The 23,284-nt window shown below is 41.8% G+C and overlaps 2 protein-coding genes across 3 annotated transcripts; both read right to left on the reverse strand.

Moving 5' to 3' along the window:
• Positions 1-922: 922 nt before the first annotated feature.
• On the reverse strand, positions 923-4,273 carry il22 (interleukin 22). Its single transcript, XM_080492425.1, has 6 exons — positions 4,221-4,273; positions 3,903-4,126; positions 3,504-3,560; positions 3,266-3,415; positions 2,488-2,547; positions 923-1,964 (listed from the first exon to the last, which is right to left on the reverse strand). The coding sequence occupies exons 2-6, from the start codon at positions 4,071-4,073 to the stop codon at positions 1,803-1,805; spliced, it is 600 nt and encodes a 199-aa protein (XP_080348551.1). The 5' UTR covers positions 4,074-4,126; positions 4,221-4,273; the 3' UTR covers positions 923-1,802.
• Positions 4,274-7,710: 3,437 nt separating this feature from the next.
• On the reverse strand, positions 7,711-19,489 carry mdm1 (Mdm1 nuclear protein). 2 transcript variants are annotated; one of them, XM_080492495.1, is made up of 16 exons: positions 19,301-19,489; positions 17,765-17,858; positions 17,490-17,606; positions 17,175-17,333; positions 16,982-17,070; positions 16,771-16,905; positions 14,984-15,148; positions 14,210-14,349; positions 14,015-14,102; positions 11,059-11,276; positions 10,848-10,982; positions 10,172-10,254; positions 9,354-9,412; positions 8,868-9,105; positions 8,588-8,647; positions 7,711-8,315 (listed from the first exon to the last, which is right to left on the reverse strand). In XM_080492495.1, the coding sequence occupies exons 1-16, from the start codon at positions 19,316-19,318 to the stop codon at positions 8,206-8,208; spliced, it is 1,908 nt and encodes a 635-aa protein (XP_080348621.1). In that variant the 5' UTR covers positions 19,319-19,489; the 3' UTR covers positions 7,711-8,205. The 2 variants fall into 2 exon arrangements, with proteins under 2 accessions (XP_080348621.1, XP_080348622.1); XM_080492496.1 differs by having other exon boundaries at positions 7,717-8,315; positions 14,015-14,057; positions 19,301-19,412.
• Positions 19,490-23,284: the final 3,795 nt, after the last annotated feature.

The raw sequence follows: 23,284 nt of genomic DNA on the forward strand, positions 1-23,284 counted from the left end.
GCAGTCACACAGGGGGAAAGTAGGTCAGTAGGTTTCCTCCTCTGCAGGTTTCTGCACCAATTTGATAGTTTCACCCAGTCCGACTCAGTTTGATGTCTTTAAATCATGTTCAAGCTCATTTTGAAACAGATACACCGATTTGCCTGATTTGAGCTACGTTCACACTTCAGGTCTCGAGGCTCAATTCCGATTTTTTTTTTGTGCCGTGACCGTTCACATTACATATGAAACATGTCTTCTGTCACACTGACGTGTGACCGTGATCGGACGCCACAATTTCTGGACTTTCTCTCTTTGCCTTTTTAACTCAGTCTGACAAGTTGACTCATATTGTTTATAACGTTTTAATGATTTTTCTTTATTGTTCTACATTGTTTTTATTCTGTGTTGTTGATTAATTTCATAATTTTTTATTATCTGCTCCTATCTGTGTACAGCACTTTGACCAACTGTGTTATTTTAAAGTGCTCTATAAATAAAGCTGAGTAGAGTAGAGAGTGTAAATTCATACAGTAACAATATATATATATATATATATTCAGATTTCAATTTCTCTGCATGATTTGGTCTCATGTTTTATTTTTTCCAGTGATGATCTACAGGTCTGTATTTTTTTCTTTTCTTTATTATTTTGCACTTTCATGAGTTTTGTTGATATCATCTTCACTTTGAGAGCATTTCTATTAGTTTTATGTAAACGTCATTATTGTTTGTTCAGGTTGGTTTATTTCAACGTCTGGTAGTTTTATCATCATTCTTGGGTTTTCTTTATGTGTTTCCGCAGTTTTGCCATTTCTCAAGATTGTCTTGTATTTGTTGTATTTCAGTCATATCTGCTCTTGTTTGTTTTTTTTAACACTGTTCACCGGCTTTGTCATGATTTTGGTCGGGAAAAAAAATTCCAATATGCAGAACCCAGATTCAAACAAAAGGAGATCTTTAATGAACTTCAAATCAACAAAGTCTTCTCACAAAATGAAAAATAAAACAACTGACCAGTCGCAGACAGAAATGAGGTACAGCTGATATCAATCAGGGGTAATGGGACAAAGAAAACACTGATCTGAACAGAGACAAATAAGAAACCAAACTCAGCAACAATAAAAAACAACAAAAACAACAAAAAACATCGCACACCAGGATGGGTTGTTTTTTTTGTTTTTTTTTTTGGAAAACTTTGCAGCAGTTCAGACTGAGCGGGAAAATGAGAATTTGAAATGTACCCGCCGACATCGCCCGGGCTCACCACCTCAGGGGGGGAAAACGCCCACGAGGCCTCGGGGCTCGTCAGAAAGCCGCGCTGTCCTACTTCACGGGGTCGAAGCCTCGCTTGAGCTTCACCCGCTGCGCGATGACTCATCGAGAGGCGGCGAAACTCCGCAGGAACGAACACGCAGGTCCAAACGTCACGCATAACAAACTAACGGGGTTTCGTTACGTTCACAGAACTGCAGCGCCCCCCGGCGGCTGGTCATAGGATTATTTAACTAGTTAGAAAATGTTCAACGGTATTAAGAGGTACTGAAAAAAATCTAAAGATATCGAAACATATCCGATGATCTATCTACTGTTTTCATAAAACTAAAAGATTTTGTACGGATCGTTATTGCAGAAAACATTCAACACTGTCTGAGCGGTCTGGTAACATTCGGCCATCAATAAATAAAATCCACAATGTCCAAATAAATAAATGTCGAGTACAAAAGTTAAATAAGTTCTTTTGAATTAAATAAATCAATAAATAAAAGGAAAAAAAACACACCACAAACTTTTCCTTTAAATAGGAACGGGGTGAGCTGTGCTCAGAGTTGAGCCGTGCCGTGGTCGGCGTGATCTGGGGTGGTGTAGTCACTGTAATCAGTGACGCCGTCATCGGTGGTGGCGGACTGGATGCAGTAATCCTGCAGGTACGTGAAGAGGATCTCGATCTCTCCCACCGCCTTGGTGATGCCGCGCTCGCCCATCTGCAACAAACACCAAGAGAAGATCAGTCAAAATCTAGTTCTAGGTTTATTATTTATTGTTTTCTTAGAAGTGATGAAAACTACCAATAACTTCAATGATATCTTTAAAGAGAGCAAATTAAAATATTAATTGTTGACATCAGTTCATCCATTTAAAAAAAGAATCTGAGATTTAAAGTCAAATTTGTCTAAAGTCTGGACACTTTTAAATCCCACCTTGATAAACAAGAATTGTTTTTTTTACTGCTACTAATATGTTGTTTACTTATTTGTAACTGCATATTTATCTTGTGTATTGTACCTTGGGTGTCGTGAAAGGCGCTGATAAATAAAATCCATTATTATCATTATCATTGTTATTATTATTGCTTTAAACAGATTAATATGTAAAACTGATAAACTCTGTAACATTAATTTCGGAACTTTTTATATAAAGAAGTTAAAGAAGTTGTTAAAATGAACTTTTTATTTTTAAAAATTTGATATGTATATATATACACTTTTTTTTTTTTAGGTGTCTCACCATTTTGAGCTTCCTGCGAAACGCCACGGCGTTATGATGGTCATGATAACGTGCAACATTCTGCAGAGAGACACAGATAAGTTCAGTTATTACACACACACACACACACACACACACACACACGGATGTATGACAATGCATTTCCTTCCAGTTTCAGATCGTCTGATCTTCTAAAGATAGTATACCGATTCTGATTTCAGGAGTTTTTCGTCCACTGCTGTCGTAAAATGTCTTCAGTTAGTCTTGGTTTTTTTTCCCCACATCAAATCTTACACTTGTGGCTACAATAAATAAATATATATATCTACACGTCTTCTCCAATGACTTTCAGTTGGATTGGAGTTCCTCAGGGCTTCATCCTGGGCCCACTTCTCTTTCACATCTCCATGCTGCCACTGGCTCAGATTTACAATAAAAACAAACTGTGCTATCGAAACTATGGACAGCTACATCACTCTCCCAGGAGACTACAGTCCAACGCAAACAGCGTGAACTTTGGAATTTTCGTCAGTTTAACAACAAGAAAAAAGACGTTTTTGGAGAGAAGGATGAGCGATGAAAAGTTTGTGCTCAGCACATTAAAACAGTCATCTGAAGAACATGGCGAGGTTTGGAGGACTGCCGACTCAACCAGATTTGGACAATTTGTTCATTCATTAGTCTCCAATCCAACACGTATAGAGTGTCGTCCCTTCCGGCTCGAAACGAAACCAGGCTAGCGGTTCCCCTCGGTTCCCGTTGATTGAGCGAAGCTCGGCTAATTGCGGGAAACACTCACGCAGCCGTGCGCCTGCAGGTCCTGGCTGACGCGGTGCAGGTCCGTCTTCAGCTGGTGCATGTTGGGGTGCTCGTTGTCACGGTGATGCAGGATGTTGTTGAGGTAGAAGTCCAGGATGTTGGCGTGGAGGCAGCAGATCTTCATGTGGTCCTGAGGGAGGGCGTCAAAAGTCACGTCAATGTCCCGTTTAAGAAGAAGAAGATGAAGAAGAAGAAGAAGAAGAAGAAGAAGTGCACACCTGTTTTTCCTCGACTCGGAGCAGTAGTCGTATGCTCGGGTCATCCCCACGCTGAGCCTGAAAATAACATTTATTTTTAATATATAGTCAACTATTTTTAAAATACAAAAACTGCTATTAAAAGAATCTGACCAACTTTTTAATTAAAAAAAAAATTTCTCATAAAAAAAATCTTCAGAAAGAAGTTAAAAACTCTCAACTATTTTCTTATTATAAATACAATTTAATATTTAAAAATATTTCCTTCCAACATTAAGAATGGAGACATCCAGCTTAGTATTTAGTTTTTAATTTATTAAAAAAAAACAATTTAAAGGTAATATTTATTTAGGATAAATATGATGTAACGCCGACAAAGTTTCTCTTCATGATGAATAAAATGAAATTGAAAACACTCACGTCGGAGGACACATTGCGCACTATGTTGTACGTGCTCTCGCTGTGCAGCGGCGGGCTCAGCGGCCGGTCCACCGGGTGGGACGCCGCCGGCTGGCCGCAGCCAATCAGGAGCAGGAGGGCCAGCACGGCGGCGGCAGCAGCAGAGGAGGTGGCTGTGAGGTTCAGCGTCATGGTTCGGACTGGCGAGTTTATCGGTCAGGAGGAGGGAGAGGACGCGGTTGTACCTGAATGAGACCAATAAAGTACAAGTTTAGTTATAATCGGCGCAACAAAGAAGAAGAAAGTTTAGTTTGAATGCGCCGATGGGAAGCTCCTCACCTGTCGGGTCGAGTTGATGGAGCAACAGACGCCGCGACCGGCTCTTTATACCCAACCCTCCGCCCCCACGCCGCTAATGTAGGACATCCAAAAAACCCCAGCTCTCTCTCACACACACACACACACACACACACACACACACACACACACACACACACACACACACACACACACACAGGTGAATACTGCACTCAGATATTCTGTGTTTACTGTCACAAAGAGGAAATGTACTCAATGAGTGACGACACCAAAAAATACACAAATTTGTGTTCAGGTAGTACAGCAGGGTGTGTGTGTGTGTGTGTGTGTGTGTGTGTGTGTGTGTGTGTGTGTACTCTAAGTCTTTGAAGACACGTATAAGGGTCAGGTTGTGGTTCATGGTGGAGTGAAGTGACTCCTAGTGACAGTGGAAGATTAGAGTACATAAGCAGGAAATGAATGAAAGTGTGTGTGTGTGTGTGTGTGTGTGTGTGTGTGTGTGTGTGTGTGTCTGTGCGCGTGTGTAATTGCTCCCGTGTGATTCACAACCTGGAAGTCGGCGAGAAAGGAGGAAGAAAACTAAAAAGCAGGTTTTTTTGTCGTGTCGTCAGGTTTCACAAAAGTTTATTACATCATCAGTGAGTTTCGAGATCAAACAAAAGGCTCTTTGCTACAATAATAAAAAAACACAAATATGTTTGATAAGTATCAATTAAAGTGTTTACAGTTTTCTATAGAGCTTTTTAATCAGTTTTACTTTGATCAGTACTGTACACATGAATGAACAGAACTGAACACAATGGACACCTGTTTGTTTTTCAACTATTTTTAGCTCTTTCGTATTATTTTTATAGGTTTTCTTTTTATCTCCAATTTATACAGTTTGAAACCTTCTTATACACCAACTTGATGTAGTTTGAGAGTTACTTATGTTCTGGTTTGTCTTTTTCTACCGTGGAGGACGACACCAAAGCCCCATTTATATGTTTTTTTGCGTTTTTGTGTCAGAAAATTTTCACATTTATTGATTTATTTGTACTAAAAATTATGGCCCGTTTATTTTATATATTTTCTCTCTTTTTAGCCGCCTCCATTCTTTGGTCTGTCGTCCTCTGTAATTTTTTTTATTTCTGTTTGTGTTTTTTTACTGTGAAAGCATTTTCTGAACAACTGTTCTTAAAAGTTCTCGATCAAATAAATAAAGTTATTAAGCATAAAACAACCAAGTCCCAGGAGAATATTAAGTGGGAGTCATGACGCACTGGAGGAAAACTTTTTTGGTTGTTGTCCATCTACTGAGCATGTGCAGAAGAAGAACGATTTAACATGGCTGCCGTGCGCATGCGCAGCGTTTCAGTAAAGTGTCCGTTTCTCCCATTTCCATGAAGATGGGATTTCATGGCTATTCTGATCAATGAAATTGGCAAACCAGGATCCTGTACCGACAAACCCAGCGGTACCAGAGTCAACTGCTACACTCTCTGGCCTGTGAGTCTCCGCCTCTCCTTCTTATGGGCGGGAGGGGACTAATTCCTGACAAGCTGCAGCTGTCAGACGCAGACAGACCAATGAAATGAAGAGAATGAAAGAGGACCCAGCATGAATCCCTGAGGGACTCCACAACACTCCGGATCAGCAGAATGGACTTTTTAGATTTAAATCTACGTCACGTAAAAGAAAACAACTTCCTTCCGATCAATGACATTTTGTTTTCTCTTCGTTCAGACCTTTTTTGTCTGGTCACGTCCGACGTGTGTGAACGCCTTGACGTTTCACCAACACACAATGAAACCTTTTTTTATAAACTTTTTAAAATGTGCATATTACAGTCCAATTCTTAATTTTTTTTCCTTTGAAAGATCCGGAAAAAGTTTCAACTTAACGTGTCCGGCCCAAAGACTCTACGGAACCGGCGTATCAGATACGCCGGTTCCGTAGAGTCATCGGATTTGTGGCGACGTCACCAGAAAAAGACGAGTTGCGACATGTTGAAGGTTTTTTTTTTTTTTTTTTTTTAAAGTGGGGCACCCACCCCCAGCAGGAAACGAACCACAGAGGTGACGCAGCAGAGTTGCTGGAAGCAACATCATTCTTAAAAAAATAATAATAAATCCGAAGTCTTCAGCATTACAAAAAAAAACCATTAACAATTAGCAAACTGCTCAAACTTGATTTGCCACGATTTGTTTTAAAATGTCTTTAATTGTGTTTTCAGATGATGTTGCTCTAGAATCTAGACGGCGAAGTTTCAAACTTGTTTGAGTTTATTTATTTAAAACAGGGACAACACATATTGATGAACATATACATGTAAATATGCAAGATTATAGGTAATGGCTTTGGCAGGTTGGTGTCAACAACAACAACAACAACACCAACAACAACATAAGACAAACGTATTTCACTGGTGTTAAATGCTAAAATTAGATACCCAAGAGCTAAAGTGCACAGTGCGGAGTGGTAAAGCGTGAATATAAAGTGCCATTTTAAGTGCACAATACTGAATACAAATTACATTAATTAAATACCAGCAACGGCAATTATATGACCATTTTTTAAGAAATATAAAGCGTGTCTTGCCCTAATACCTAAAAAGTACATGGCGAAAATATTTATGGGGAAGGGGGAGTAGTAGTAATGACGTGTATGTATGTGCTCAGTAAAAATTGCGGATGGTACCCCAACAATTGCCTAAAATTAGGCAAATATGCAGGTTTAGGCGCAGTTGTGACAACAGTGTTGTTTCTTCCAGGAGCCAAGCTTTAAGATGTTTTGTAAAAGAGGTCGGAGTCGGGGGTTCACGTATTGTGCTGGGTCTGGAATTCCAGGTGTGAGAAGCACGAACAGAAAAAGTGGCTCGACTAAAATGGAATGACAGTCGCCTCTCAAATAATAATTGTTCAAGATAGCGTCGGCGTCTTCACCAGCATAATCTTTGTCTTCAGACTCCGTTGACATTTGATTAAAGTTCATCTTAGTAAATGAATGGAAACCGGCTGAGGGGTTGTTTTAGGTGTGATGTTCAATCTTTTTAATGCTTGATGTCCAAATCGGGTTTCGTTTAATTTTTAAGTTTTGTTTTTGATCTTTAGCATTTTTTTTTACACCTGATTTTAAAACGTTTTATGTGTTTACATGAACTTGAAACCTGCAGGACGGAAATATGACCTGAGATACACACACACACACACACACACACACAAATACACACACGCATACAACACATACACTCACATATGTTCACACACACAAATACACAGACACACACATACACATGTGCACATTCAAACACACATCTATGCACACATTGACACACACACACACACACACGGCTCCACGGTTCTTTGTTTGCTCGCCGCTTTGTTATGAGGGGAAATCACACACGGCCACCGGCCTCCATTCATCCTTTCATTCATTCATTAAAACTCCCACAGTCAGACGTCGTCACTCAAAAACAAACACTTTAAGAGGCTTTTACTGTTCATTTCCAGAAAATAAAACTCCCAGAATTCTCAATGAAAAACGGTCGATTTTTAATGTCTAATAATGTGATTTTTTTTTTTTTTAATTGAATCTGATCAAATATGAAAATCGAGTTCACTGATTTGAAGTTCAGTGAAACTCTGTGACCTGTAATCAAACACGGAAATATTATACCTCACCAGTAACGTCTGACTGCATTTAATAAATTAATGTCAACAGTACAAAACATTTCATACTCAAACTTCATAGAAAGTTCAAAAAAATAGCTTCTGACCTGAAAATCTTTACATAATTTTTTTAGAAACAATTCTTCATCCTTACATTCAAACCATAAGATCCCTGAGAGGCGCCCTCTAGTGTTTGTTCGAACTACGACACAGATTTGCAAAGTCAACATGATCAAACTACCTTAAAATCTAGAAAAGAATCACAACAACGTTTCTGTTCGACTGTCTCCAGTTAAAAGTGCGTCATTCACGCTCCCCACGCCACGTTCCGTGTTCGGCGGCGGTGAGGTCAGAGGTCACGTCTTCCCCCAGAAGTCCTCCCGTCTCTTCAGGGCGCGATCCAGGACGACCGACGCCGCAGAGCACGATGCTGCCGAGCGCCACGACATCGCCGAGAGACGGCCGTCTAGGCAACGGAGACATGAAACATCGACTCAGAAAATATATCTCACGTGTGTGCTTAGCATGCTAATGCTAATAAGACTTGTTACAATATGATTGAAAATTAGATTAAAGATTATTAGGTCATTACAACCACTATGGATGTGTTCCAAAGACAATAACACAAAAAACTTTCCAAAGCAGACGCTCGCTCCTGAAAAATGCTAATGCTAACCAAAATATTACGCATTTCGACGCATACTAACGCTAACAGTGATGTATACTGAGGCGGTTCACCTTCATCCGAGCAGCAACCTCCTGAACACGGCGCCTCTCGCGACCTCAAACCCAAAACGCCTGAGGAGACACAAATACACGCTAATGCCAATACCAGCTAGCAGGAACCCATTGTAATGCTACTTCCAGGGGGACGTGTTTCATGTTGCGCTCAGGTGCACTGAGCTACATCAGGATTAATAAGTCTCCTGCGCAAGTCAGCAGGAGCTTAGTGAAATCACAACAAAGCGAGTGTTCATTTGAGACAACTTAGCATAATGCTAATGCTAACAACATTCACCGTTGTGTTGGAAGTCGGCGTGTCGCAGCATGCCGTGGAGGCCATGCTGAGGGGGCGGGGCTTCCACGGGAGGAGGCATCGGCTTGGCCCTGATTGGTTTAGAAGGAGGTTTGTGTTCGGGGGAGGGAACCGGGGGGGAGGCAGAGACTTTCTCTGACCACGCCTCCTTCTGTTTGACCGGGATCCGGGGAGGCACCGCCGCCCCCGCTGTTGCTGTGGAAACGGAGGACTCGCATCTCTGGGAACAAGAAGAGAACATTAGATATGAATAATTATAATTATACAGCAAAGAAATACCAAAATAAGGATTAACACCATTAATGAAACTTCTGTAGGTTACAAGGAAACTTTAAGTATCCAAGATAAATCTAAATAATCAAATCAGATATATTTATAAATCTTTTTGAAAAAAATTTTTTTTTTAAAAATGGCATTGAAAGATAATTTAAAAAACTGATTAGATGAAAAATAAATAACTAAATGTACCTGTCTGCATGGCGATAAATCATCAGCACTCTTTAGTTTTCCCACCAGTATAGCGCCTCCTGGAGGACAAGCAGAGTTCAGACATCCGTCTTTATGTTAAACGGCCACATTGCACAGAATACAAGCCCTCATGTCCTCTCACACCTTAATGCACTTTTCCATTTTTGCAGTGCAGTGGTAGTGGATGTTTTCTGCAGTTACTTATTAAAACTGAGAAAATTAAAATGTGTCAGTTAATTTCGTGTTAAAATTCATAAATGCACATCAGGAGGAAGTTAAAAGTGTTCCAGTAAGAATCTGAACTAAATCTGTAAATAATATCCACCAAGGAACACAGACAGACAAATGAAATGAAGGGACTGAAAGGGGACCCAGCACGAATCCCTGAGGGACTCCAGATCAGCAGAATGGACTTTTTAGTTTGAAATCTTCATCACATGAAAATGAAATGAAATATAGGACAGCATGTTAAAGTGAGCTGATTTCAACTGTAATCCTCAGAAGGAAACAAGATGCAAGTGTTCACAGGTTTTCTACAGGTGTGAAGAGCAAGACGGTAACACAGACATAGTTAGAATTGGCGGGCGAGCTGGGATCATGTTTTATATCACATTTTGTATGTGTGAATAATCTGCAGTGACATCAGACTCTTTTCTACTCCTCTAATGTCCAGAAAACCTGTAAATGTTTAAAATCTTATTTGTCTTATTTTATCTTATTTGACTTATTTGTTTGTATTTGTTCCACAAATTGATTCTAGCTAAAAATCGGAAAACAAATGTGTGTGTGTGTGTGTGTGCGTGCGTGCGTGTGTGTACCTGTGGCAGGTGTGGTGAGGTCATGATGAGTCCTCTGAACCGGCTTCATTTTTAGTCGGGGAGTCGGGAGACGACCCTCCTCCCTACACACACACACACACACACACACACACACACACACACACACACACACACACACACACACACACACACACACACACACACACACACACACACACACACACACACACACACACACACACACACACACACACACACACTTTCCTTAGAACCACTGCGGTTACTTTGATCTCGGCGCAGCGCGATGACACCCTTTCACACTCTAGAAACTCTTTGTGTGTTTCCCCCAGAAATGCCAACATTTTTCATTTATTCAATTTAAAATCACATCTCATTGTTTTTGTCTTCTCTGGATTAAAACATTCTAATTTTCCTCCTAAAGTTGAGACAAAGACAGAAGAATAATGGATTTAATTTTCTGTTCATGGACTTACAAGCTTTAATATATTCATTTTATTTCTTTATAAAGCTTTAATGTATTTCTTTCACTTTTTGTAAACTTTATTATTGTTTTTTATTTCTTTGTAAAGCTTTAATATATTTATTTCATTCCTTTATAATTCACTGTGAATTGTCTGAATGATGCTCCATCAATAAATTTGCCTTGCCATGTTTCACTTATTCAAGCTTCCAGAATGTGAAATCAAAGACCTACTCTTCCTCCTCCTCCTCCTCCTTCTCCTCCTCTTCTCCTCCTCTTTCTCCCCAGGCGGTGCGTCTCTCTGCAGGAGGACCTGGAGTCGTCTTCTTATGTCCTCCTGACCCCACAGACGACCTGCGACTGGAGTTACTGCAGCAGAACGAGAGGAATCAGGTCCTGGACTTCAAAGAATGAACCCACAGTACGTTTGTTTGAACCTCCTCACCTGGCCAGGTCCAGGGCCTCCACGCAGGAGGGGCTGCGGCTCTGCGGCCGTGGGGAGGGCTGGAGCGGGAGGACGGGGGTGGGGGGGTCGGTGGGGGAGTCGGCGGGCTCCCACAGCCCGTTGTGTTCGGACAGCAGCTGGCTCAGGTGGTCTCTGGAGAAGTTGGTGCCCCAGGCCCGCTGCCGGTACGACTGGGCCTGCTGCCTCAGCTCTCTGATCTGGACGAGAAAACAAGTCAGCTTCCCATTACCAAAGGTCACGGGGTCCGTTTCTCATTACCAAAGGTCACACTGTGTACAGTCTGGTCTGAACGGGGACCACAGAGAGCCAGTTCCTACAAATCAAGGATGGATCCGGGTGAGGTGGTGAAAAATACAACACAATAACATGGCGGCCAGTACCTGAGGCAGTCACGCAAAACCCAGCAAAGGCAGCAAAACAGAACCAACTGCTCAATGCAGCAACATCCAGTACCAAAGGCACACATATCAGTCAGTATTTAAAGCATTTAGTTCATAAATCAATATATCACACCATACCATAGGCATCTATATACACCACAAGCATATCACACAGTGTCATAGACAAAGGCATAGTCCACAGTAAGCATGCAGTGACCGAAACTAAGTGGTCTCCAGTACCATAGGCAGAAATGTGGAGTTCGGTACTGGAGCTGACAGAGCCACTCACATGATCAGAGATAAAAAAAAATAGCTCTGTGTTGAAAACAATACATGAGTACTGCTGATACAGCAGAGCCACATGAAACGCAACATCCCATTACCAGAGGCGAAATGGTTTTCCAGTACCCTTGACGGTAATGTAGCTTCTGGAATCCGGGAATTTAGAATATCAGCTGGAAATAGTTTCTAATACCGGAAACGTTTACATGTCAAACAGGTGAAACTCGTAAAAAAAAAAAAAAAAAAAATAGAGATGAGTTGATGTCAGTAAAAGGAGAAAAGTTTAGAAAACCAAACCCCATTGAATCATCAACTTTCCCTCCTCTGACGACACGACTCTGCTCTACTTGTGGTTTTTATTCGAGCAGTTAATTCTGGTAAAGGTGCCCAGTGACCCCGCCCTGAACCGCCGTCCAAACCCCCGGCCCTGATTTCAGAGCTCAACCTCATCCTGCCTCCTCAACCTCAACACAACATCGCCGCCAAGCCTGAGGCTGACGACGGCCTCCGAGCTATTTTTTGCGTGTCCATTTTTTTCACAATTTCCCATCATTCGTGCACGAGTCAAAATCTTTAGTTGCATGTGTGAAATTGTGCAAATTAAATAAATGAAAATGAAAAAAAAAAAATTCACATTTTTGTGTGGATATTTATCAAAAACTACACGTGAAACTTTTTACGCCTCATTTTAAAGTTAAAGTCATATTGCGACTCCAGTTAGATTTTATTTTGGCGGAAAGTCACAAAAACGGTTCCTTGGCTCATGAAGGTTTCAGAACCCTGGTCTAGAAGCCGTGAGGTGAAATAGACATCCCACAAATGCTCAAGAGTTCTATAGAACTCTAGGAGCAGGCGTCTACTTCTAAATTTCTATGAGCTCCGTGTCGTCTTCTGGTGTATCTGGTGAGTCACAGCGCCCCTAAAGGCCTGGCGTATGTACTACATGCCCTGTTGAGCCGTGTTCATAGTGGCATGTGGACGGAATTTTTTTTTTTAGAACGCCAGGAAAAAAAAAGATCGTTTTGGATCATGTGGACTGGGGCCGATTCCAAACTAGTTCAAAACAAAAGATTTTAGAGTCAAAGGAGTAATCAACTGGAAATCCCAAACCTGGAGTTTGAAAAGTTTTTTTTTTTTCTTTGTTTGGGCTCTTTGTTCAAACCTGAATTGCCCACAAGGGGGCGCAACCCAAAACGGGAGGTTTAGATTGTGCTCCTGTGTTGTCGTACGGCGATCGTTTTCAAAATGTTACAGAACTTTTCTGAAATGATCGTCAGTCATTTTCGTGTTACCAGGTTGTAAATGACCTGTGTGTGTGTGTGTGTGTGTGTGTGTGTGTGTGTGTGTGTGTGTGTGTGTGTGTGTGTGTGTGTGTGTGTGTGTGTGTGTGTGTGTGTGTGTGTGTGTGTGTGTGTGTGTGGTGTAGAGGTAGAGGACGGTTGAACTGAACCAGAACTTAATGAGTAATTGAGAGTGATTTGTTTGTTTGCCTTTCCGTCCACACGTCTTCACCGACACGTCAGACCTGAAGCATCAGAAACTGGTGCATCCTGACGGTGACCTACATGATGCATTCACTGACATCTGTAACACCCAGAACTCTGTGCAGGACCCACCGGACCAGGACCAGACGCACAAACGTTTACACTTCTTAAGTGCTTTGCTCGCACACGTTCACGTCATTTTGTTTTGTTAAATTATTGTTTATGAGATCCGCAGGCCTGACCGTTTCAAACGTGTTGGCGGCTCAACGGCTGTTTCCATGACGACACAGTGCGGAGGGGGGCAAACAAACCGTTTCCCTGAAATGAAGCCGTGTGGTTTCACTGATAACACTACGCTCTGGTTTTCTGTCAGCAACACACACACACACACACACACACACACACACACTGAACTGTCCTCAGACAATGGACCATCCTGCAGCTATTAAGACAGTAGACTGTCCACAGACAATGGACTGTCCAAAACTTACCACACAGAAGTTTCCACAGATAATGGATTGTCCCATACTTATTATAAACACTAAAGTGACCACAGACAATGGACTTTCCAACAGTTATAGGACACTGAATTGTTCACACACAATGGACAACCCACTAGTTATTACACACAATGAACTGAACCGGCAAACAGACAATGGACTGTCCCAAACTTGTTTCAATGAACTGTCCACAGACAATGGACTTTCTAACAGTTATTACAGACAGTGAACTGTCCACAGACAACGGAATGTCCTGCAACTATTACAAACAATGGCGTGACGTTCTGACCTGGTGGGCGTCGGCCTCTGTGGCTCCGCCTCCCTGAGGGTTCCTGCAGAGGTGAGAACGAAAGCTGGACTGATACTCTGTGGCCATCCTGCCAGACACACACACACACACACAAAAACACACACACACACACACCGTCACGAAGGAAGTTTATAAAACATGAAGACCTATACTTGTACACACTCAAAGGCACACCTGTGTCGTCTGTGCACCTGTGGAGGGGGAGTTGGGGGAGGGGGCGTGGCCTTCGGGGGCGACCTCCCGCCTTCCCTCTGATGGCCGTCGGGTTTGGGGCGGAGCTTTTTCTGAGACTCCGCCCTCCTCTTACTGTTGCTCTGCAGGTGGAAAACAAACATTTTCTAAGTAGTTCTGATTTGACTTACTCTGTATTTTAATAATACAAATGAACCAATGTTGCTGTAGATCAAAAATCTAATTTTTCCATAAAAAAAAATAAAAAATACAAGTCAAAAGTTTTAGTCCTTCAATTTGAAGGAATACAATTCTTTATATTTATAAAAGTATATGGATTGTCGTGTGGCATTTTCGGCTAAAACTAGACGTAACCTAAAATTTACAACTTTTATGACATCATCATCAAAATATGTCATTTAGGCCTCATACTGTCCATCTACTGAGCACGTGCAGAACAACCATCGACTCCGGCTGGGATGTGCATGAGCGGCAGCAGTGTTTCAGAAAAGTTACATTTTCCCCCCGTTTCCATGGCGACGGAGTCAGAGCAGGTTCAAAAAGTTGCATTTGTCATTGCCCGAGCATCCAAGACATCAGGTTGTACATTTACACACATCTGATTGACCTTCGTGACGTTATTGATCTACATTTGGTATCGCGATGTTTGTTTTTGTTCTGAACTTAAGAGAAGATGAACTTTATTCTTTATTGTGTACGTTTCTGTGCCCGCATCCGCGGAGCGTCTCAGAGCTCCCGACTCCTGGGTGCGTGTACCTGGATCTGTAGGTGGAACAACGGGGTTCTCCTGTGCGCCGGGTGTTTCCGGAGCCGGGGCCCAGGGGGCGGGGCCAAACCCTGGAAACTCCGCTGGTACTCGGTTTCCTGGCGAAGCGGGTTTTTCTTAAAGGGCGGGACGGACCGGCTGCTGGAGTAGAGCACCTGCAGGGGGAGGCAGGGAGCGATCTGTTTACACAACAACATTCCCAGTGACAGCTGGGGAGGGGAGTTGATGAGATTTTTACGATTCCGATTCCATTTTGGATTCAGCTTAACGATCTGGATCATTATCGATAGCAGAATTGTTTGCGGGGGGAGGGGGGGGTTCACTTCTTGATGAGACGAACAAGAGAGTTTTAGTTTGATCTCTCTAATACATTTTTACCATCCACCTTGGTCGTTTTACTGTTTCTAGGTGGCGCCAGAGAGCACATTTTGGAACTCTGGGGGTTTGTTTTTACATTTTCTTAAAGGTTCTGCCAGTCTTGACGAGCGTGCCACATTTGGTGAGTTTTTGAGCGTGCTGAGGGGGTCCACTTTGGGTTCATGGACGCATAAGTGTAATAAATACTACAAATACAATAGGGGCCCTTTCGGGCTCGGTCCCGGATAAAGAAAAAGGGTAAAAAAATACTTTTCTAACCATTTGGAAATACACAGCGGCTATAAATAGCTAAAGAGGCGAAAGTAGACTAAGATGCATTAAATGACTAAAATGATTAAAACGGCTGAAATCAAACATCCTCAGTGCAACATAATGAGCAGCAATTTTTTTTAATTTTAATCATTTACTTGGTGAAAGCGTCTCTTCTGGTCAGACGTGAAACTCTGAGCGCAAAGAAACAACATGGCCCAACTTGAAATGATCCAATTAAAGAAACTTTAACCATCTAAAACAGGTCTGACAGAAATATCTGCAGAGATCACGTCACTGCGCTGCTCGGCTTCATCTTTAATCAGCTGAGAAAAATGGGTCTGTTTCTTCCCGACGCCGTTCAGTGGGTCACACTCTGACCTCTAAATCTTTCAGTGAAAATAAAAGTCTCCTGCTTTCATAAAGTCTTTTAATGACTTCACATTCGCCTGATTGTCGAGCCAAGCCTGCCCCCTGCTGGGCACTCACACACTCTACAACCTCACAGCGACGCAAACACGTTCTGCAGTATTTTTCTGTCGTTTGCAGTATTTAACAATAACTAACTTGCTCTGCTTTCAGTATTCTGCAGTATCTCTATTGTGTGCGTTCACATTTTGCAGTATTTAACAGCAGTTGGGTGTATTGTGTAATATTTTTACAGTGATTTATTGTCGCTGACCTGCTTGGCTGTCAATGCATGGTCATAATTGTGCATTATTTCTGCAGTACTCACCAGTATTCGGTTCTTTTTTGCAGTATTTATTAATAGTTTGAACTATTTTGCAATGACTTTCAGTGTTTCCTTAATATTTTACTGTATTAAACAGTAGTTTGTAGTATTTTGTAGTACTTTTTTGCAGTAGTTTTCAGTATTTTTCACTATTTTGCAGTAGTTTATGATATTTAATTAGCTCAGCTGTCAGAACAGGGTAGTGTTATGTAGTATTTTGCAGTACTCAACAGTAATTTGTAGTATTTTGCAATATTTGCAGAAGTTTATGATCTCTGATGAGCTCAGCTGTCGGTACAGGGTAGTATTATGTAGTATTTTTTCAGTATTTATCAATTTGCTGTAGTATTTCACAGTATTTAAGAGTATTATGTATTAGTATTTTGTCATATTTTGAAGTAGTTTATGGTATCTGACCTGCTCCGCTGTCAGTATGGGAGAAGCAGCAGCTGCAGGTGTTTTCCAGCTGAACTGCCTATGGTACTCCGACCTCTGACCTCCTGACCTCTGTCCTCCTGACCTCTGACCTCTGGCCCTGAGCTCCGAGTCCATCTGCAGACAAACACACCAATCAGCCGGTTTTCTTCACGCAGATTCAGAAAAACTTCCAAGTTTTATGTCTGCTCACCTCATTCCGTGCCTCTCGCTGCCCAGCTGCTGATGTCACCACTCTGCTGGGCTGTGATTGGCTGTGGGGCAGAGAGGGGCGGGGCTTTGCTGAGGAGACATAGGAAAGGAGTCAGGAATCAAACTGAACTGAGTCCCTGTCTGATTGTTCATCAGGGAGTTCAAACTCTTTGAGGCAGGAGTAAAAGCTGCACCTAATTTCCCTCCAGCTGCCGGTTCAGGATCTTCCGGACCCGTTTCTGGTTTCCGTGCAGGTTCTGGGTCTGCAGGAGCTCGAGGTCCTGCAGGAGGTTCAGGCACTGCAGGAGATCCAGGAGGTGTTGGTGGTTCAGGGTTCGGCTGCTTCCTGTTGACTGTGGAACAAAGAGCTGACGTTTGAGGCAGCAAAACGTCCAAAAGTCTGGATCCAGTTCAGAATCCAGCCGGGGCTTAAAACACTCTAAAATCAGAAACAGGCAAAATACGGTTCTACAGGTCTGGAACACGCAGGGCTACAGTTGGCCTCCTACCAGTAGGGGACGCTGTTCTGGGAGCCGCTGGTATCCGGAGCAGCGGGCTGCAGGAGCGAGCAGGACCGATGGGATCGAGCATCCTGCGACGCTGCAGATGAGGTTCTCTGCTGAACCCTGAAGAACCGACACACAGGTCAGAGGTCACAGAGTCCTCCAAGCAGGTGCTGGTTCAGCGTTCAGAACCAAAGCTATCATAGGACGTTCTTAACGAGACCCGAACAAAAAACAGACATCTCAAGACTGTGTGAACTCTTCAGACTGGAGGTTCTTACCCATGTGGTCGGAGCGCAGGCCAGCCAGCGGGGGGCAGCACTGAGCAGACGTCTTTCTGGAGCGGGACGCCCCAAAACTCTTCTGATATTCACTCTGAAACAAACAGGAAGCAGCGATGGCATGACTCAGCAAAGCAGCGATGGCATGACTCAGCAAAGCAGCGATGGCATGACTCAGCAAAGCGCCAGTAGCATGACTCAGCAACCATAAACTCAAAAGTCAAATAGTCACGTTGTGATGTCATGATGGCGTGACCTCGTGAACGAACACTGTCACTTTACAGCAGCGTGTGTTGTCGTCATTTAGCATTCGCATCTGGTTTTGTTACCGCAGAAAGACAGTTTAGCTTTAGATTTAAGTTTTCGTTCCACATAAACAAGTTTAGAAGTCATTTCTAGGACATGTATTAAACTATGTTTTAGAACCCGTTTAAACGGCAACGTTCAAAGTGAAAACGCATCATTTTGGGGTTTTTGTTTCGTGTTTACACAACAACGTTTTGAAATCGTTTACACGGAAATGGCAGAAACACTGAAAACGATGTAGTTAGCAGTTAGTTGGCGAGTTTGATAGATAAATTAAATTGTGCAAACACGGACCCTGACATGATTCATTTAACAGTGAAATAATAGATAATAAGGCAAGAGCTCTATTCAACGCATACAGAGTCACTTTAATCTGACGATTATTTATCTTATTTAACTTTAATGGATAAATGATTTATTTGATGCACAAAATATTTATTCTCATTCCCTCCAGATAGTATTTTTTATTGTACAAATGTTTATTTTGGGCATTTCAGGAAGAGTGACATATTTGGTGAGTTCACTGTATTAAGGTGTATTGCCATCATTCAATGTCCTTTTTTCTTTTCTTTTTTTATTTAAATTACCGTTGTAGGCGTAGGACGAATTTTGTGACACTATCATGCAGGCGTAGGATTTTACAATGGCAATAAAAATGTATCTCATCTTAAATATTTATGTGGTGTTTTTTTTTTTGTTTTGTTTAGTTTGCTTTTTTACAAAAAAAAAATGAAATGGAATCTTAATGAATTGGTGACACGTTTATGTATTCAACTCCATTTTTAAAAATGTATTAATGACAGATTTAAGTTATTATTTAATGGTGTATTTATTTTGCATTGCAATTGTCTTTTTTTGTATTTAAAGTGCCATACAAAGATTGATTTGATCCACTATTCATATTATCCTCCTTCCTTTAGTTATCCAGTTAACTAACAACCTACAGTAATATATAACAACATATTTAACGTGTACAATTCACCATGTTCACAGTAACAGGTAACTTCCTGTGGTGACTACACTCATGGAACTATAGTTAGGTCTGACCTTGAGTAACTATCTCGTTACAGATTACAGATGATTAGACAGATTAAATCCGCATTACTCGGTAGTCTCGTGCAGGTTGAAGGCGGGTTTAATAAATCTCTCCATGTCTGCTCCATCATATTGTCCCTGTTCCCTCTGTAAACAGGGTGCTGACGCTAACATGTTGTTGTTGTTGTTGTTTACCTTGAAGCGGACCGTCATGTCGCGCTCGCCGAGGTCCAGACTGCACGAGGACTCTCTCCTCCACCGTCCGCGCGACGCTGCGTCAGAACGTCGCTAAACTCGTCGAGTTATCGTCGGTGAAACAGGTGAACCGACGCCAAGACGCCGACGAGCGGCTTTACAAGCTGACGCGGTTGCCATGGCAGCAGCGGCGTAACGCGCTGGCGCCGGCGGATGAGTTTACGCTGCGACGCTGTGACGTGATGACGTTCTATTACGTGGCTCAATCAAATCAAGCCCCTGGATCGGATGCACGTATTTACATTTATGGATGTTTTAATGATTCTTTTGTTCTTGCATAATCTATATTTTCAAATGATATAAAAATTACTTATATTCTTTTATTTGTCACTTTTTTTATCTCCAATAAAATTATTAATTTTGGAATATTTTTAAATCTAATTACACAAATCATTTACATTGTAATATACACCAAGGTGTATTACTTAATTTTCTTTTTTTATTCTATTTGAGCTGAACTTTTTTTGTCCAAATGCAAAATAGTATTTTCAACGACAAAAAAAAAAAAAAAAAAGCATTTTATTTTTGGGCATTTGAATTAAATTCTAATGCAGATTTTAAAATTAAGTTAATGAAAATAGAAATTTTTTTCTAAATAATTGCGCATTTTATTATATTTTGGAATAAACAAAGTGATTTTTTTATGGCCACAAAAAATTTAATATTTGTAATATGTGAGCTTTTATTTTCAGTTTCAGCACTGAAAATACAGAATTCTCCAGATTGAGGATGTTTTGTGGAATTTAAAGGGTTAAAAAGGTGCGTTCTAAACTTAATGCGCAAAAACGCCACAGAAAAATATTTTAGGCAGCATTGACAGAATTTTTTTCAAAATCTGAATTCTATCATTTTGACAATTTTTATGCCACTTCTAGACTTTAACTCTTTAAATTTGTTGACTTCTAATTTCTTTTTAAAAGCTAACTTAATACCTGAATGTGAAATTGAATTCATGAACAGCTAGATTCCTTTTCTTACCCATTAAGTTGCACTTTCAAAAACACATTTTTATTATTGACAAATTCTACAAAAGTGACTTGAAGTTTGTTTTTGAACAATGTTTTTTTTTTAATTATTTTACTTTCTATTTTTTACTCACGCTTCTTTAAAGAGTTTATTTTCCGAATCGTATTTGCATCCCCGTTTGGGGGGCCCTGAAACTCTTCATTCTGCTGTTTGGGGGGGCCTGAGACTCTTCCTCCTTCCTCTTGGGGGCATTGACACTTCCTCTTGCAGTTTTTGGGGGCATCGACATTCTTACTCTTGCTTTTTAGGGGGCCCCTGAAACTCTTCCTCCTTCCTCTCGGGGGCCCAGAATCTCTTCTTCCTGTTTCTTATTGCACCACCTGCTCAGAATAACCACACGTCTCAGTTTGCTGTTACAAAATTGCACCACTTTTATTCATTTAAGGCTTTTTAGTTTTTACTTTACATTTGGCTTCACCCCCCCCCCCCCTCCCCCCTTTCCTCCTCCCCCCGCTGCTGCTGCTGCTGTGGGTTTCTTCTCCGAAATAAAACCAGTTCAGACCACTTGAGAGCCTCCGGGTGGGCCGAACTGGTTTCTCTTACATTTCACTGGTCGTCATCATCATCGTCATCGTCATCTTGGTCATCATAATCGGGATGTATTTATTTTCTTCTTTAATCTGGTTTGTTGTCATAATTTTGAACGCTCAGTGCGACGCTGTTTCGCCAAGCTTAGCAAACACTGGAAACCAAGGGAAACCGTTAGCGGGTAACGCTCAACGTAGATTCGTTAGATTGGTGTAGTACCAGGTTTGTGCTGCAGGTGGCAGCAGAGAGTCACTGATCTTTCTGTTCATGACTCACCACACCACCTGCTGGTACAAGGTGGCATTACGGGACAACTATCAGTTTGCTTGTTTTGTTTTGGGTTTTTTTTTATGCTAAGTGTTACCTGATAACACCGCCCTTGCTGGAGGCTCGGTACGCCGCAAACAACAAGCTCACAAACCTTTTTTCTCACTTTAAAAGACAAACTGAAGCATACTGACACTTTAAAATGTGCCGAGCGGCCTTGGTCACACTCTTGCGAGCTGTTGTGTGTTACCAGAGTCACGTATACTGATAAAAACCACCACTCGGCTATGTCGGAGGCCTGAAGGTCTGTGTGCAGCCGCGGTGTTGAGGAAACAGTCAACAAACTGTCAACGAAACACTCTAAAGTAGCTAAAAACCTTAAAAGGGACTTTTGAAGCATTTATCAATGCTAAAATAACACACTGCATTCACGTGCGCAAGGAATACATTTTAAGTGTACAGAGCTGCAGTTGTGCGGTACCATCAAGCTAGTTTGGAACCATGCAAAGCAATACATCATGGGTAGTCTCAATACGTTAGCCATTCATTTTCGGGAATAACACTAAATGTGGGCGTTTTAAAACCTAGCGCCCTCTGGTGGAAAAACTGAACAGAATTCTGTGGCTGGAAAAAGCACTTCTAGTTTGAAATGACAATTTGTAATTTTGGATGTTTTAACATGGTGGCACCACAAGAGCTTGTTATGATTTGCTGACAAACTAAGTTTGTTTTTGTTTGTTTGTTTTAAATCTTTGCTTATTTCAAACCATTTATATGAAATGTCATCAAATAAATCTTTGTCTTTGGAAAAGTGTTGCTACATTTGAACATTTACAATGAATTACACACTAAAAACACACCCCAGAAAGCTAGTTTTCATTTCCTGACTGAAAGACTAAATATAAATTTGGGCAATGTTACCACGAAACTGATAAAAACTCAAAAACGTTTTTACATTAAACAGTCAATAAAATGTTTATATTTGGCTGAATGAAGTTAACACATATTGTTTTTGGTCAGACTGTAAAACAGTCCGAAATCACTGATTATTCATATATTTTGAGTGTGGAATCAGAGTGTCACTGCCCTCTAGTGGCCATAAAAAAAAACACATCCCTGCTGTTGGTTTTGGGTGTTTTCTGCCCTCCGGCAACAGATGGCAGTAAAGAGTGAGTGAGTTTGAATTAAAGCCGCTGCTGCACACAGACATTCTTCCAGCATGGACAGAGTGGCGGCGCCTCCTGGAGGTCGGACTGAGAACCGACAGGAATGTCCACATGCTACATGACCGGGATGTACTGCGGGAGAGTACTGTAACCCGCGCGAGCTAATCTGCGCTACGTCCCACGATACAACGCTGCACACAGCAGCACTCAAAGAGGTCCGACACACGCGACTCGAATAGAACATGACAAGACGGCAGAAAGGTTTTTCCCGTCACCACTGTTCAACAAGCCCCGCCCCTTTATCCCAAAAGGGGTGGGGCTTCGATTTAGGAACACAAAGGTTTTAAGTTCTCTGACACTTAACACCAAAATCATGCATGGCAAAAAGGACGACCTCTATTCCCCCCAATCACTTTCGGTCTCTGTTAACCCTGCGACGGTAAACGAAAACTTCGACCACGCAGGCGACCTCCAAATCCACCCCCCACACACACACCCACCCGCAGATCCGTTAATATTAATCAGGTCACGGTTAATAACGCAGGAACAACACCCGCTCATCGGCACACTCAGTAAATACAATGACACCGCCGGGCTGCGGGAAACAATGGAAACAACTTTGCAGCTGACTTACTTTCTCTCTCTCTCGCTCTCTCTCTCTCACACACACACACACACACACACACACACACATACACCCACACACACACAGAATTAAGGTACTGGACCAGTGTGAGTCTGCTGTCTAAAGGCAACAAATCAGCCCCGGGCAGGAGGTCGACAGTCAGCTCACCATGTTGGTATGCTAATAGGCTAACAGGCAGCTTACAACTTCCAGCACGCTAACGAGTTAGCTCAAAGCTAGCAAGGCGGAGCATAGCCAAATGCTAGATGGTGACTAAAAGAGCCATCAAGTAAGTAATGAATAACCAGTTCA

This window comes from Lipophrys pholis, assembly GCF_963383615.2.
Source record: "Lipophrys pholis genome assembly, chromosome: 22".
NCBI lineage: Eukaryota > Metazoa > Chordata > Actinopteri > Blenniiformes > Blenniidae > Lipophrys > Lipophrys pholis.